At 40.7% G+C, this 16,300-nt stretch overlaps 1 protein-coding gene across 1 annotated transcript in view; it reads right to left on the reverse strand.

Moving 5' to 3' along the window:
* Positions 1-663: 663 nt before the first annotated feature.
* Positions 664-16,300, reverse strand: part of brinp3a.2 (bone morphogenetic protein/retinoic acid inducible neural-specific 3a, tandem duplicate 2) — a 33,973-nt gene continuing 18,336 nt past the window's right edge. The window contains exons 3-8 of the mRNA XM_078258112.1: positions 15,228-15,418; positions 9,653-9,758; positions 9,193-9,429; positions 7,033-7,255; positions 2,078-2,420; positions 664-1,434 (exon numbers count right to left, since the gene is read on the reverse strand). Of these exons, the coding sequence (XP_078114238.1) occupies positions 664-1,434; positions 2,078-2,420; positions 7,033-7,255; positions 9,193-9,429; positions 9,653-9,758; positions 15,228-15,418 (1,871 nt within the window). The remainder of the gene's footprint in view (positions 1,435-2,077; positions 2,421-7,032; positions 7,256-9,192; positions 9,430-9,652; positions 9,759-15,227; positions 15,419-16,300) is intronic.

The following is a 16,300-nucleotide window of genomic DNA, read 5'->3' on the forward strand; positions in this document are numbered from 1 at the left end:
ACATGACTGCGTGGACATTACAATCACTTCATCAAATTCATTTATGCCGGCTCTAATTTGTCAAAAGTGTATTTTAGAATAAAACGAAAGCTTGTTAAAAGTATAAGGAAAAACATTTCAACAGCTGGAATCTGTTATAACATGATGTTTTAATATCAATTTATCTACAAAATATTGACTGACACCACTGTATTCTGGTCTTCATGGGAAGTTCACTGTCACTGAAGCAAAGGAACATATAAAAGTTACAAACAAACAGTGTACCATTTTTACCATAAAATGTCCATTAATTTGGCATTGGTACTTACAGTATAAATGAGCAGTCATATTGAAACAGGATGGTTAAACTTTTATGGAGCGGTATTTGAATTTACTGTAGAATTCTTTTGAAAAGAGTTTGTTCTTGTCAAACAGTTGTGCGTTTTCTTGCTGATCCACCTCATACTTTATAGAACTGAAGGTAGTTGCCACAAAACAGAAACCAAAACAACCAGATGAGTACATTCTTCAGCTGTCCACGACTGGTTCTCTCCTGATTCACCATACAGCTCGATAATCCACAAAGACACAACTGTAAGCATCTGCACCACAATGGGAACCATTCTTATGTCCAGGAGTTCTCCTTGAGGCCATGTACAGTCCAGATATTCCTTCGAACAGCTGTTAACTGCACAACTTGGTGGTCTCGTAATCCATCGACTTGGGCAGATGTGAACTAAAGGCCTGTAAGGAGGCATGAATGCGAACCACCTCGCTGGCAGTCAGTTTGAGCCGGTGCCGGAGAAGACAGGAAAACAGGTCCAACCTCTGTTGACCCGGAGGGGACAGCCGGTTCACCCGGTCTCGTATTTCCAAGAGCTGAAGCATGGCAGTGTCCTGGGACCCTTGTGTGTATGGGTAGTCCAGCTGCAGAATCAAGTCACGGATCGCCTCTGGGTCAAAGTGCATGCTGTAGCCAAAGACCTGGATGCTGTTGATCTTCATGTAGCCCAGGTTCCGAGCAGGATCTGTAATTTCTAAAGGCTCATAATATATACTGTCATTCACTCCACTTTGAGTCTTTATCCTGCTCCGAAGGTAGATATGAATGGTTTCAAAGAACGTCTTCCACTTGTTACCCAGCGTCAGAGTCCAATTATAGCACTCGAAAGGCAGGTCCAGTTTAGTGGCCTGCCAGTCTGGAAAATTGTTCTCATTGACAGGGATGTACCAGCTCTCTGAGTGGCTCCCTCCAAAGGGGTTGATGTATAGAGTAAGGACAGGCTCCAGGGTGCTGTTCTTTGTAAGGCAGATCTGGAGGGATACTCCCAGCAGCATGTGGACCATGTTGGACTTGTATTTGTTGCTCTTCAGCGTCAGCAGCATCCTCTTTCTCCACGATGGGTCAAACCAGCTGTTGAGTCGCATGTCATTGCTGATGAAGATCGCATGGACCTATCAGACACACAGACATTATACAAAAAATGTATAGACTTACCGCAAAATAGGCATAAGGTGGCTTATTCTTTTTAGCATTTTCACCCTCACTCCATTTTATCTATATTTATGTAGCATGGTAGCATGGTAACACACACAACACACAAATTTAAAGTCAATAATGAGGTCACCTATTTTTATTTATATAAAGTAGTATTAAGTTGAGGTATCTGAGACGAGAGGTTTTATTGTATGTAACAATGACTGTTTTTGTCAAACAATGCATATATGTAATATTAAGGAATGTAAAGAAAAAGTAAGTCTAATGTTGACCATTACTGGCTCACCATATATCATTGTCTACAGATCAAATCCCTAAACAATCTCAATTGGTTTGTATAATATTATTCTCTATTTTAATGAAAACATCAATTAACCACAAGCATCCTCAGATGTACAGGACATCTAAAATGTGTTTCAACAAATACAAGAAAAAACATGAGGAAACTATGAAGTTTCTCAGTAGCCAGAAGGCCAAGACATTGTAATGCTGAGAGCATCCCATAGGTGAGTTTATCCTCCCCAGGATAATGCTGTGAAAGACAGCTCAGCTCTCGGTCAGGCTGACATGATTGAACAAAAGGCTAAAAGAAAATAATACCTCTAGCCTGCGGTCAGCTCTCTGCAGTAGGTAGCCCAGCTCCAAATCCTGGAGGTCCGTCTCGAATCCCAGGTAGTTCTCCGTAGAGTCTGCCACCATGGACCTGCAGGCCCCCTGCGTCAGCACGAAGCCCGGGTTGCAGCTCCCACAGCGGGTGCGGTTGTCTGGTGCACATGCTGCGCAGGCCGAGCCTTCCCCAACAGAGCAGGGCGGAGGCAGCTGACAGGGGCTGTGTTCGTATCGGCAGCTGCAGCTTTGGAGCTCCTCAGAGAATGCACCAAGCTGGTTGTTCTCCGAGCAATACAGGAGAGACTGCAAATGACTCAGCCAGTAGGACTGAGGCCTGCACCAGGGAATGCAGTAAAACAGAAAGAGGAGGGAGAGAGAGAGAGAGAGAGAGAGAGAGAGAGAGAGAGAGAGAGAGAGAGGTTATTGAAAGGGGTTCATAGGATGAGCTGGTTTAAAAGGTAGCTGCTTTATTAGGTCCAGGACACCTGTCTGGGTGTGGAGACAGCTTGCTCATTAAAAGTTGAACGCATAATCAGCATAATGTAAGGCGTGTAGACCGGCGTGAAGGGATTCAAGTAAGCATGGTTTAGTTGAGGTCAAAATACCTCTGTGAAAGAGTTTTTTTTTAAGTTAAATCATTATTTCAACAGCTTTTCAATCATTATATATCAATGAATACTTTGGACTACACAATGGACCTTTTTCACAGCAGACATTTTGACTTGTCATGGTAGGAAAAGCACAGCTGAAACTGATAACCTTAACAATGGCTCAATTCTATCAAGTGTCCCAGTAAGCTATTTCAGTGAGTCAGCATGCACCATACCAGGGCCTCTCCTAATTGGAATGTAGCCATCATGAATGGTTTTGAATACACCTGTGCTTTTCCTACTATGACATGTCAACATGAAAAAGGTCTATGCAATACTGCTAATAACATAGACATCCAAATCACTTTTCAGCCAAATTACGTAGGTCACTCCTCCATTCCTTCTAGCATTTATCAGCATCAAGAGGTTTATAGTTGTATTCTAATGTCACAGCAACAAATTTCTGGCTTAGCAAAGTGAATCCACAGTCTGCCTTTTTTAGTTGGATATTCGCAGCAGGGTAATGATCTCAATATTGTATGGAAGAAATACCACCTTGTTATTAAGTCAGGCTGTGTCAGACATGCATCATAAAGGTCCCGATTCGTTGTTTGAAAAGGAAGATACTTTAAAGCGAGATACAGTAGAGAGGGAGAATGTTGTCTTTGATCAGTTTGTGACATAAATATTAGAAGTGTGCTGTAGCCGTAGGGTGACTATCAGACATACATACTGTATAAATTCCCAATGTGGGCCAGAGTTTGATTCCCGTCTGTAGCACTTTCTTGACTGTGATCCTTTCATGCCTCTCATCCTCTTTGCTTGCTAAAGAGAAGGACTGCACTGTACATACCGCTGTCTTTCCTTTCAGAAAAAAAACAACAACCTTTTTCTTTGTTGAGGGTGTAATGCGGTAAACTTTATGCTAATCTGAAAATGTTTGCTGGATTACATTTGGGGCATCCTTCCTCTGTATCACAATCATATTGTGTGCTTGGCAGTCGGAAGCAAGTCTGCTTTCATAAAATCACTGATTTGCATATTAAAACCCCCTAATGGAAAAAGGGAAATGATCCGAAAGGGCTCTTCCTTTTCATCACGCGCTACCTGTGGGCAAGGCATTTCACCTCCAACAGCTTTAGCAGAGCAAAGCTGTCGTCAAGACAAGATTGCAGCTGTACTGTTAGTTCCCTGGTGTGATTATGTACAGCCTTCCTGCTCCCTGCAACTCTCAGTCCAAACCACTGCTGTAAATCACAGTGTCTTCGAACTTCTGTGCCACTTTCATAAGAAGCTTCCAAAACTGAAAATGAAATCAGACAAATATACAGTTGCTGGCTGTTTATGTTGAAAAACCCAATAAAAACTACTGTCAGGCATTGATTCAAAGGACATTGAAGCTTTGTTTCTACCGATCATATTTTTTAATAAAGGCAAATCTCAGGGATGTAGAAAGGATTAAGGGACTTCTGGAGATTGGTGGACTTTATAATTAAGAAATATTGGATTCCATGACACAAGACCAATATGTACTTTAAACTATAGAGCTTTGCTTGAAGTAATGTACAAAACTTGGCCAAAATGATGTGGAATTTTTTTGGATTACACCTAAATGTCATATTTGATGTCATTCTCAATCCATTGGCATTAATACGCTGTAAGAACAGCCTCCACTTTGCTGGTTTCAGGCTTTCTATAAGATTTTGGAACCTGGCTGCAAGGATTTGCTCTCATTTAGCCACAAACGCATCGGTTAGGTCCAATGCTGATGTAGGGCGATAAGGCCTGGCTCACAGTCAGTGTTCCAGTTCATCCTAACGGTATTGGTTTGAGGTCAGGGCTCTTTCAAGTTATTCAACTCCAAATGGGGAGAAAAAAACATTCCTGGCTTTGTGCATTGTCACTGTCATTGTTTGGACCTGGCTTTGGGCATTGTCTGCTGAGTCTGTCCCCCAAACAGTAGCCACAAAGTTGGAAACACAATGTTGTCTAAAATACCAAAACAAGCAGCCACAAACCAAAATTAACCATATGTATGTGAAAAAGGGGTGTCCATATAGTTCTGGCCATATGGGCTATAAACTAGGGGTGTCACGATTGGATTGGATTTTCGATTTAAACATTTTCTTTTCATATTGTGGCATTTCAATGCCACAATAAGAGTGACTAGAAGGCAGAAAGGTCAAAACTAAAGCAAGAAAGAAAGCAAAAGCAATAAATATGAAGAAGGTAAAGGATGAAAAGTCCAGTGTCATGATATGCAATAATCAGGCCTTCTTGCCATTTTTCCTCTGCACGAATCCATATAATTGAAACAGCGTGAGGCCGCAAAGATGGAATTGGTCTGATCTACTGAATCCCTTGACAAGTTAATTGAAAAGCTTTTCAACATTTTTTGAGTGAAATCTTAATTGCACTCTCTTAGTAGTCAAACAAAGATGAAATGACTCCTCCAGTGAAGCATTCAAGAACTTTGCATACATGAAAAAAATTCAGCACCCTTTTTTGAGAGAAGCCTAAGCAGAAGAAAGGCATTTACTAAGCTGATTAAAGCAGAAGTACAGAAAACGTCACTTGAATGACAATGTGCATCATTATGCCTAATGGCTAAAGTCTGAGCACAAAGTATGCTGTGCAGTCTTATCATTACCCGGCTAATAAAAGCCAAGCTGACTGCTGCTTCGACTGGCTTATTCGCTCATAATTGTCAGCGCCGAGAAAAAGTAGCCCCCAGGAAGCAAAATCAATCACATATCTCTCATCTATCTCAAGTGCCTTAAACAGGATGTTAAAGAGAGGGTGAGGGGTTTTTCAAGAGCTTGTGTTTCTCTCCCAGGCAAAACTGACAATCATCGCAATCTCTTTCCACTGAGTATGGAGACTTCTGTGAAGAGAGAAAAGAAAGGGAAAGCTTCATAGTAGACGCTGCGGTAATAACATAGATAAACACTGACTGGATGAGGCAGATGATGCTGCCACTCCTTTTCCTGGCAAGTGGGTGGGAATATCAGCTGCATAGATCAGTGATTAATGTATGTTTCGGCAATGTGGTGGAGCGGACGACACAGATTAGGAATGAAAGAGACTGGACATTGAACAGAGAGTACTGTATAGATTAATCTGCCGGTTGATTTATGTGTTGTGCTCTCTAGCATCACCACCATTACTTTGGAAGCTCAGTCGATCCGAGCACTGTGACTGACAGTAATGTTTGGATTCATCACTTCGGCAATCAGCCCCTCATACGGAGGAAGGTAGCCAGAGTGAATGTGAATTGTATCCAGACTTAAAACATCAGTCTTAAATTCGAAAACTGTCCTCGCCAGCATTGGTCATACACTTACAATGGCCTATGTGTATTTGTTTTACCGACAAGTGACATCGTGCTGGCATAATAAAAATGACGGCACCAGGGCACATGATGTTGTAATAACATCGAAAAAGTCACGGAGGAGATCCGAGTGGAACGAAGGTTGTATAAAATGTCCAACTTTTTTTTGGCAAAACTGATTTTCATTCAGTTTACGGTTTCCTTGAGGGCAGTATTAACCTAATTAACCAACTAGTTTTATTTCCCTAAACTGAGCCCTGACCACACAGGATAAATCTCTGATGCTGTGAAAGATATACAATTGTAAAAGTGGAATTTTCGTCTTTGCGGCCATGAAACCAATGCAGAGAATGTGGTTTTAAAGGGATTTCATGGAGATAAAATCCAGTGAAATGAGATGAAGATTTCATGAAGATTTCATGAAGCCCAATAAAGATTTAATGGAGCAAAGGCTTGTGGATTTCTGAAGTTGAAGTTTGGAGCAGCTGATAAAAGCAAAGTGAGTCAGACGTGTCTATAAAAAATGAACTGCATTTGGTTGAAAAGTTTTTTTACAGTAGATATCTGGCTTGTTTAATGGTATTTCACTGCATTTCAAAATTTAGCAGGATGTACCCAATGTCTTGGCAAAAGCTGTACACAAGAGATAAAAATGAATCCTATACATACATTAAAGGGGTATTGTGAGGATATCCAAATGCAATGCCACCACAGCAACTGCAACTTGTTTACTTCCACCGACATGCCGACATGATTAGTCTATAGGGAGAATGGCAGGCTATATCGGAATGTACTGCAGATTTAGGTAAAAAATGCCAGCAACCTCATGGGGGTATACATCAAACAGAAAGGAAAGAATATACAAAAAGAGAACTACAATAAAAGAAAAGGCAGATTAAATGTAAAAATGTTGGCTGCAGGTTAACTCAGGATCAAAGTTAAAACAGATACATTTTGTAAAGAAAATTATCAAACATACATAGTTCACATACACATGAGATGTGTATTTCAGCAGTTGTGCTCACCGTTCTTTTGGTAGGCGGACTTGGGGCTGTCGGTGACATCTTTTACTGAGACTGAAGAGCTTGAAGATCACTCTCTGGGCTCGTTTGGAGAGGACCCGCATGCTGTTCTCCAGCTGCTCATATCGCAACTGGAACAAGTTGTCCGTCGACCATAAGTGCTGGATGCTTGACACGTTCAGGAAAAAGTTCTGGGGCAGCCTCGAAAAGAATACCTTGAATTCATCTGTAACCACAGAAAAGACACATACATGGGGACATCTTATAATTTACCATTTCATCATCAACACAGCAATACAGCATACTGCCATGGTTATTTCCAAGAGGATTGTTAGAATACGCTATCCTCTTTAATGCATGTAACATTAAATATTACCATGACAAATGTTAGTCCATTGATATCATATTATACAGTAGGAGTTGTAACATTTTACTGCAACATAATGGACAACTGGCAAATAGTGTACCATGTTAACGGTAAATATATCTACGTGGCCTTAATTGGATTTTTTCTGTTCTGTGTTTACAACATGTCTTGGCTGCTAACAAGAACACATTTTAAGTTCATGCTTGGCCTCCATTATAAACGTCCTGTTTTCATATAATACATTTACCAGCCAATGATGACCACCTGAAATACCTCGTAAATACAATGTGCCAATGTGATATTTTCTGACTTTACGATTCGACAGGTATCACCTCAACGCTCCAGTAAACAACTGACCAGTGCACATTGGATTGTGGAATGGTATGAAATGCAGAGGATGCACCAGTTGTGTCCTCCAGTTTCAGGCGGAAGATGGCTGTATTTCTTAGATGCATTTGCAGGAGCCTTTGAAATTTCACAGACCTTGGCAGCCTATTCTATTCAGGATAGAAATGTACATTTTGGAGTACCTTGAATTGAGACAGCATCTGGCAGGTGGTGCTTTGAAAAGTCAGCTCAAACATGTTTCATTATGTTCAGTAAAGCAAAAGGAAACCAAAAGCATCTGGAATGACACTAAAGATGATAAAAGACATGAGAGGGTCCACTTGAAGCAGAAAGCAAGATGGTCATATTTTATAGAGGGTAAGCTTTGCCTATGGGTCATAATTATTTCAGCTATATTTATTGTTTAAAAATGCAAAATATAGAATCTCTGATGCAGTATTACTACTGCAATCTGTATCACTAGCATGACCATCATATTTATTTCCTTAAAGGTGAAGCTCCTTCGTGCATGTTGCTTCTTTTAAATCGTTTTCAATATTTGAATTGAGTCAAAAATATGATGACTTTTTTCACATTTTGTCCCTTTCATCACTTCTTGCAACAGCCACACACTGTAACAATGAGCTACAGTACTGAAAGTCCTGCCTAAAACAATAAGTAACTGTTTTGGATTTCTGATTCTGTTATGTCTGTTAGGTTTTGTCACCATTTGGTTCAAGGTGAACAAAAGCATTGGTACTCAGGAGGAGTCACTTCTTGATCTCCGTGTTTTTTAGACCACTTCCTGGCATCTTCGTCTGTAGATAAAGCAGCCAGCTAGAAATCTGTGCTATCTCTCACTGAAGGACACATTTATGACACTTGGGCACGTCTGCATTCTGGGCACGCTCATGCCCTTACTTCAGACCCAGCTATTAAAACATAAACTTTGAAAGTAATTGCACTTAGGGATATTTCAGCCAAATCTAAGGAGTGGAAAAAAGACAGCCACTTTGATTTCACCTGAGTAATAATCACCATGCAGGGTGACCGAGCACAGCAAAAATACCCAAACATTATGCTAAAAGCTTTAGCTCAAACTCTGTTTCCCCGGTGATATGAAAAGCTGGACAGGCAATACATGGCTTTTATAGCTGATTAATCTTCTCTAGACATATTGTAAACTACCTGAGCGAAAGCTGTTGATTTTTTTTCCATTCGGTCCTGTTGCACTGTTAATTTCCTTTATGAAGATAGTGTGCCAGGACCTAGGATTCACAACCTAGCTATTATAGCTCACCTATACATCATAGAGCAGGGAGGAACATACACATAGGAACCTCACTCAGAGCTCACTCCCTCTCATATGAATGATTTATATTCTAAAAGTTAGATTTTCCTACATTTTGGATGAGGCATGCAACGTGAAAGGAAGCAAAAATCCATTATTTTCTAAAGGGATTTCTTACCCGATTCCTCAAACTCTTTATACAGCACCCCCCATGTCTCTGTGATCCTCTCCAGGCTCTCCTCCATGGCTTGGATGTCCATATAGGGACAGTTGCACTCTGGGAACTTGGGGTCACAATGGCACCAGCATTCGTTGTCCTTGCAGACAAAATCACCCTCTCCATTACAGGCTATGTAGCTGAGAGCAGCCTGCACAAAGCTTTCTCTCAAGTAGTCTGGAAGGATCACCTGCAAGCCTATAAAACCAAGCTAGGTTTAGTACCATCATCAAACTGTGAACTTGGGGAGTGACAGTGAAAGTGCAGTGGCGATATATTGCTGGCTGAGCTAATAACTTACTTAATACAATCTATAAATCTAAATGTTTGTATGCCAAACTGTTACTGCATATTCAGGATAATGTTGAATCTCTAAAACAGATCATGACAATAACAATAAAGTGGTAAAATTCAGACAAACCTTGCAGCTGGACTTTATTTTCAGGGCTCTGAACCAGCACGGAGCTAACAGAGTCGAGGTTGTCATAGTTACTGCATCCAAGAGGACCTGTGCGGGTCTCTGTCACCTGGGCAACAACAAATAAAAAGCTAATTTATAAATCCTCAGCCTACAATGGGTACAGCCTCCATTTTAAAGAAACATGAAAGAAACATGCCATAAATTGCCTTCTCTGTTCTGTTCATAGAAGTAGTTTCTACATAATCGATTGTACTTGAGAATGGGAAAGAAAACTGGGGTAATGTCATTTACACTCATTTATCTGCAAGAATGCTACACGTTTCCTTTTTTATCTAGAGATTGATTGAAGACATTTCGATTGACCTTTGCCACAAATCAGCTCCGGCAAACCATCCTTTTTCACTTAATTTGCAAGAAGAGATATTATTTTAGCGCTCTCCTTTTTCTTGCTCTGACACAGTGGAGAGCATCTAACTGATTCTCATTTTTCTCTCTTTGTGGTTGCGGGACACCATATTTTGTTCAGCGATTTGTCCTGGTCAGGCTTGTCAGAGGACAGTTGGTGTAAAGTGACAGATGGATGAGGCAAGACAATGAGGGTCAGTCGATCAGTAACACAATCATGAAGGGCTGAAGGGCTTGGGAACTCATATGAGGCCAGTGCTGCAGGGAAGTGAAAACTCACTACATCACTCTTTAATCAAAAGCCTAATCCAGAAGAAAGGGGTTTGTGAGAGGAAGAATAAATATGCTGTGTGAATGAGAAAAGGAAAATGAAGATAATTTGAGAGCAATTCCTCAACAATAATATTCATATCACATTATAAATCCTTTGTTTCCCTCATGAGGGATTTTAATGCTGATATGTGAGGAAATGTGATACAACCCTGGGTTTCAAACCACATGCACATTCAATCCTTATAAGGAATTATTTGATATGCCATATGATATGCCATATGGCAAAACATTGAATGATGAGCAGATCATTCAATTTCCGCTTTTCATAGCAGCTGCTATTCAGGGTAGATACATTCTGGTATATTAAAAATACTTAATCGGACATTATTGGCCACCTGTATCTTGGTACATGGTTCTGGGAATGAAGGAAAACCAGGAGCTTTGTAAAAGATTTGCACCTTTCCTTTGTATATTTTCATTATTATGACATGTGAACTTTTAGTCCAGGTGCTACAGTGCATACAAAATATTTCACTGACTCATTCAAACAGAAGAGTGGGAGCAAGACAAGCACAGGAAGAAGAAAGTTTTGATCATTGCCACATGCAGCGAATATTTTTGTATTACAACTAACTTGTGCTCCTTTTAGCTCTAGTTTGGTCTCCACCAGCTCCTGAGAAATCTGTCTTGCTGTACATCTTAAAATGTATTCACCAGCTAGCCACAACATTTGACTGTCTTCTGTTTGGTGCTGGTCAGGAAATGGTGATAATTACTAGAAGCTTTTAGTCTGGATGCCAAACTTAGCCCCCCCCACAACATTTGAGGTCGGGAAGTTTGGTCTGGACTTGATCCGTTGTGGAGCAAATATGCTCCAACCAGAGCTGTTTGGACCAATCAAATTGTCAGGGGGGGGGCTTTATACGATGATGGACAGATGATCAACAGTAACGTATTCAACCACGTCACAAAAGAACGCTTGGGTTGAATTCACGGAATTGAGATGTGTGTAGATTCCGCATCTGTTATAGAAGATATCGACAGCGCATTCATTTTAAAATCCTGATGGTGTCGCTGCGACTCAGCTGTTCAAGTCGCAGAGGCTGGTTTTAGAACGTAAGAGACATGTCCTGTTTCAGCAGCCAATAGAGAAGTCAGCTGGTAAAGTCAGCTATAAACTATAGAAATAAAATGATCAGTAATCAATTTTATTTTTATGTTACAACAGCTGTATGAAACGGAGCCTCAACGACCGCCCAAAAGCACAGTAACGTTATATGGTCAAGAGAGATAAAGAGAGACTGAAGAGAGGGAGTGCCCAGTGCCATTAGAACAAAGCCATGAATCAGAGAAATAAAAGGGGTTTTCGCCGATTCATCACTAGAAATGAAACTGTAGCAAGCATCTCACTTTTACTAACGTTATCCACATTCATATTTACACAAAACAAATGATATATCCAGCTTCAAAAAAGGACGAAAGTGCACGGAAGAGTAGTTGCTATGGAGATGATACACCATCTCGTCTCGTCTCATTGGTGTTGAGTTCTGTTGACAGTTGAGTCAAAGCTGGTCTACGGAAAGCATTTCCACTCCCTATTCAGCCCCATTGTACCGAATTTGGTTGCAGTTCCACTAGAGTTCCACTGGGGGTGATCGCAGGCGAGTGCAAAATTAATGGGACTCTATGGAGCTAGACGGCTACATTTGTCTCTTTCGCCTGATTGTCGTTGAGAAATCTCAGATTTAATTGTAGTTTTTGCAAGTTTAACATAGGTCGAAAGTTGAATGAACTCAGTACTTATGTCCTTTTGATTTCTTACAGGTTGAGTCGTTGTTGCCCATAACACGCTAGCATTCTGCTAATGAATGCTGATTGGTCAGCGAAGGACTGATTACGATTGGAGATCCCGCTTGATGGCATCCGAAGCAGAACTAGAATGTCAGAGTGAATATTTCGGCGTGGTCTTTAAAACATTAGCAAACCTCTTTCTAGCACGTGTATTGACAGGGAGAGCCTAACCTGTCAGCTGTGTTGCCGATGCCTCGGGAGAAAAAAGGAAGCGACTCAGAGCTTGCCGTAAAGCAGTATCTCTGGCCGTATATGTGTATGACGTCATTGACATTTTAAAAGGCTTTAAAAAAATCTAACACCCAGCAGTGTGTATGTTCTCAGTCTCCCCTTTCGAATGTAACATTCAAATTACTAGACAAAAAATGATATCCTGAGAAAAGGATTTGAGGTATTTGAGTTTTTCTGCCTGAAATGTATTGCTGTGGCAGTTTTTGTTTTATTTTACTATTTGTTGTCCTTATGCCATGAATATGCTGTTAAAAGAAAAATTGGTTTGAGTGTGATTATAGAGTACATGAGGAAGTTAGCCATCTTTCTACTCCGTGATAGTCCAAACAACAATCGCCTGAGTGAGACTGGGAACACAAAAATGTAGGCTATTTCTCTACCATAATGAGAACACAATACAATCGAGAGGCTGCCCACAAAATGAAAATATGAAACCAGAGATTCCTGCTGTGTCCTTGTTCAAGTGTGTCGCCTTGCTCATCACTGTGTGCACATACTGGTAAATATGGCCTGAGTGGGGATATCGTCACTGATTCAGTCTGTGAAATTCTCAATTGGTAACAAAAATGATCCCAGATGCTCTTGAACAACTGTAGTTATTACTCATTGTACAAACAAGCCAACCTGATCACAGACTCCGTGACCTCTTCAAGAGAGCCCAAATTACCACAGCCAATACCCAGCACACCACAACAGTAACATGCCTTTCCTCCAAAATGTGCTTCAATTTCCCCTTTGCATGGAGTCAAACGGGAGGGGTCTTTGCCTCACCAGCCCTTTCTCATTCATTCCTCAACTTCTTCGATTTCAAATTCATGCAGAGGAGTGCTTAGTTGTCTGTTCTGCTGCTGCGTGGGTCAACGCCCTGTGTAAATGATGCACGAGCGGGGAGGAATGTGTCGCTCCTTTGACTCACTTTCTACCAGTGACAGAGGTAAATCTCTCCTCTTTCCACTTCCTACCTGTCAGTTACGCCAGACCACTGCCTTTAGAGCATGAAAGCACACACTCTCTCTTCTTCTCTTCCCCTCTGTAGCTACAGAAAAAAAAAACTAATTCCCAAGGAATGAAACCGACAAAAGCATCTGCCTCTGCACCTCTGATGCGCCCACCTTGGCTGCAAAAGAACCCTCGCTGAACACAATGTAGTGAAAGGACAGAGCTTTGATATAAGTACAGTCTGATTTATGTTCTCCTACAGCAGAGAAAGCCACACTTTAAAAGCAGACTGCCGCTGTCTTCCGAGGAACGAAAAAGGCAGGAAGGAGGGTCATCATCTGCTATGTAGCCTCATTAACCCCATGCTGCCTGAAGGTGACAACCGGAGGCAGAAACCTGTCCGGACACTGTGTTTCACAAGATTAATTTATCTTCCCCTCACCATATGTGTTCATCACGGAGCTTCCTCCAGACCGGATGTGTTCACGGTTGCCAAAGTTCACATCTCATCACAAGCAGGCTGATAAAAACTATCATCTTCCACTGTATTTTCGTCACTGTTTTTTAATTGTATTATAACAAGGAAATGGTTTTTACTTTGCAAATGACACCCGGGAAAGCGCAGACAAATTGAAACTTTGAGAAAGACCTTGGAATCTGTGATTGTTTCACAGTGTGTGCACTGTAGAGATGAATAGGTACACAGAGAGTCATTTTAAACTTATTAAAGACATTATTTGTTTAGTAATCTTCTTTTCTACTATTTATCTTACTGACACTTCTTGCCTGTCTTAGCATTCTTTCTTGTTATTTGAGAAGATTTTGAGCTTTTATATTTAACATATGTATTGTTTATTTATTACCTGTTAGGAATTACATTGCTATTTTGTTGTCAGAGACAAAAACACAAATGGTCTCTTGAATCTTGAATCTTTCAATTGTGTCATTATGTCCATATAAAATAATATAATTCCTGGTGAAACACTAACTTACTGTACCATTGTTGTTCTCCATACTCTGCTATTTACTAATTTGACAATGCCAAAGGCATCATTTATTGGAATCTTTCTGATATAGTTCTGATAGACTTAGTTTAGGACAGAATATCATATGGTATCACTTCCAGCTATGGTAATTGTGCTTTGCTCTCCTTTTAAAGAAGAGTAAGTAATAAGAAGCTTCTCTGGGTAGCTTCCCACATTAGCAGCTCCAGTTGGCAGTGAGACGTAAATCCTTCAACCCACCAATCATGTACTGAGATTTAGTGCAAGCTCATCTTTACAATCAAAGCCAGGCTGCTACTTAATAACAAAGCATAAAAGAAAAACAGGAGCACAAGTTCTTATGTTTGTGATTGCTGGGTTTTTAGAATAAAGCACTTGCTCTCTGCTGCCAAAGAAAATACTTCCCCCCCCTGTACCTGTAGAACATTTTCTTTAATCGGTCACTCCAATGTAATTTGAACAATTGTACTCTGCTTTATTAGATACAAATGTTGCCTATTTGCTTATTTAAAGTCTTGGTGTTTTAATTCTGATTTTCAGAAAGTAAATCTCAGTTTGGATTGGTATTATCTACATAACATAATTTGAAAATGAGTATGGAAACACAGGAAAACATTTGCAGACATTTTAGTTTTGTACAAATATGAGAGAAGATACTGTAGGAACAAAAGCAACAAAAGGTTGCCAAAGAGACAGTAGGAGAGACAGTAATCCACAACGACTACCGGCCTTCTAGCTTTTTACCATCTTAGCTTTATAGCCTATGTCATTTGGAATGATGGACGTTTAAAGACGATTGACTCTTTAATAATCGATGCATTAGTCTGTGAATGTGCCCAAAGAAATCAACAATCTAGAAACAAAGGCATTACCTTGATGGCAGTGGAGGCGATCTGGATGTGGTGCAGCTTGCGCAGAGTGCTCTCCCTGTCGATGAAATAGGAGGCAGCCAGCTGGTGCAGAGCTTCCAGAGTCACAGTGGAGGAGTTACCCGAGTAATCGCTCACCTCTGCTTTCTTACTCAGTTTCCTCTTGTCCACAAATAGCGTTAAGGCCTCTTCTCCTGCACAGAAACATAACATTTAAAAACAAAATGCTAGTTTTAAATCAAAAAGCGTTCCAAATACTGTATGTCAGGCCTTTTCATTGATTTTCTGTAAATGAGGTTTGAGTGTCAGGCATTTGCCACTCTTTTCGGCTGCTCACGATACCTTTTTTTCTTTCTTTTGAATATATTCCAAATAATCTACAATTTAACACTTTGCCATACTTTTAAAACATGTCCCCGGCTCTGCTCCAGGAGAAACACAGGAGCAGCCATACAGGAGCCTCTGAAGTACAAAGACACTTGACCACAATTAGGATAAGCCACATCATCCTGTATCAGTAGCCGCGGATCATAGCAATCAGCACTTCATAAGTATAGGGGCCACGGTGCAGCACACTCTTTGCTTGAGAGTCCCCAAGACACTGCACATCATATTCCTCATCATAATGCAGTGTTAATGCTTCAGGGCCATTTTCTGCCCACTGCCTTTTCCTCCTCAGCTGCTGAAGGGCACCATCTTAATACCACAATCTATTTATTAATTTCATTAAGTCCATATGTTTCTCAACACAGAGCCAATCCATTCAGAACCACAGAGGCATATCTCTGGCAACAAGCCAAGTCAAACTCCTCATTCTCCTCTCTTCATACCACTAAGTGCTGGCTGGGAGCCAGAGTGAGGGGCTGCATCAGCTCAGGCAGCTGATAGGCTTGCATTATATGCAGCCACTCACACAGCCACAGCGACCTTTTTTAAGCCAGGAGTAAGGTCTAAAATAATTGACAAGTGTTGCTCTGTAAAAGCAAATCGGCTTTGCAAGACTTGCCTGGACCTCTCTCGCATTTTTTTTTCCTTCTTTTTTTCTTCACTCAGAGGACCATTAATGCTCATCCATT

This window comes from Sander vitreus, chromosome 9 (assembly GCF_031162955.1).
Source record: "Sander vitreus isolate 19-12246 chromosome 9, sanVit1, whole genome shotgun sequence".
Lineage (NCBI taxonomy): Eukaryota > Metazoa > Chordata > Actinopteri > Perciformes > Percidae > Sander > Sander vitreus.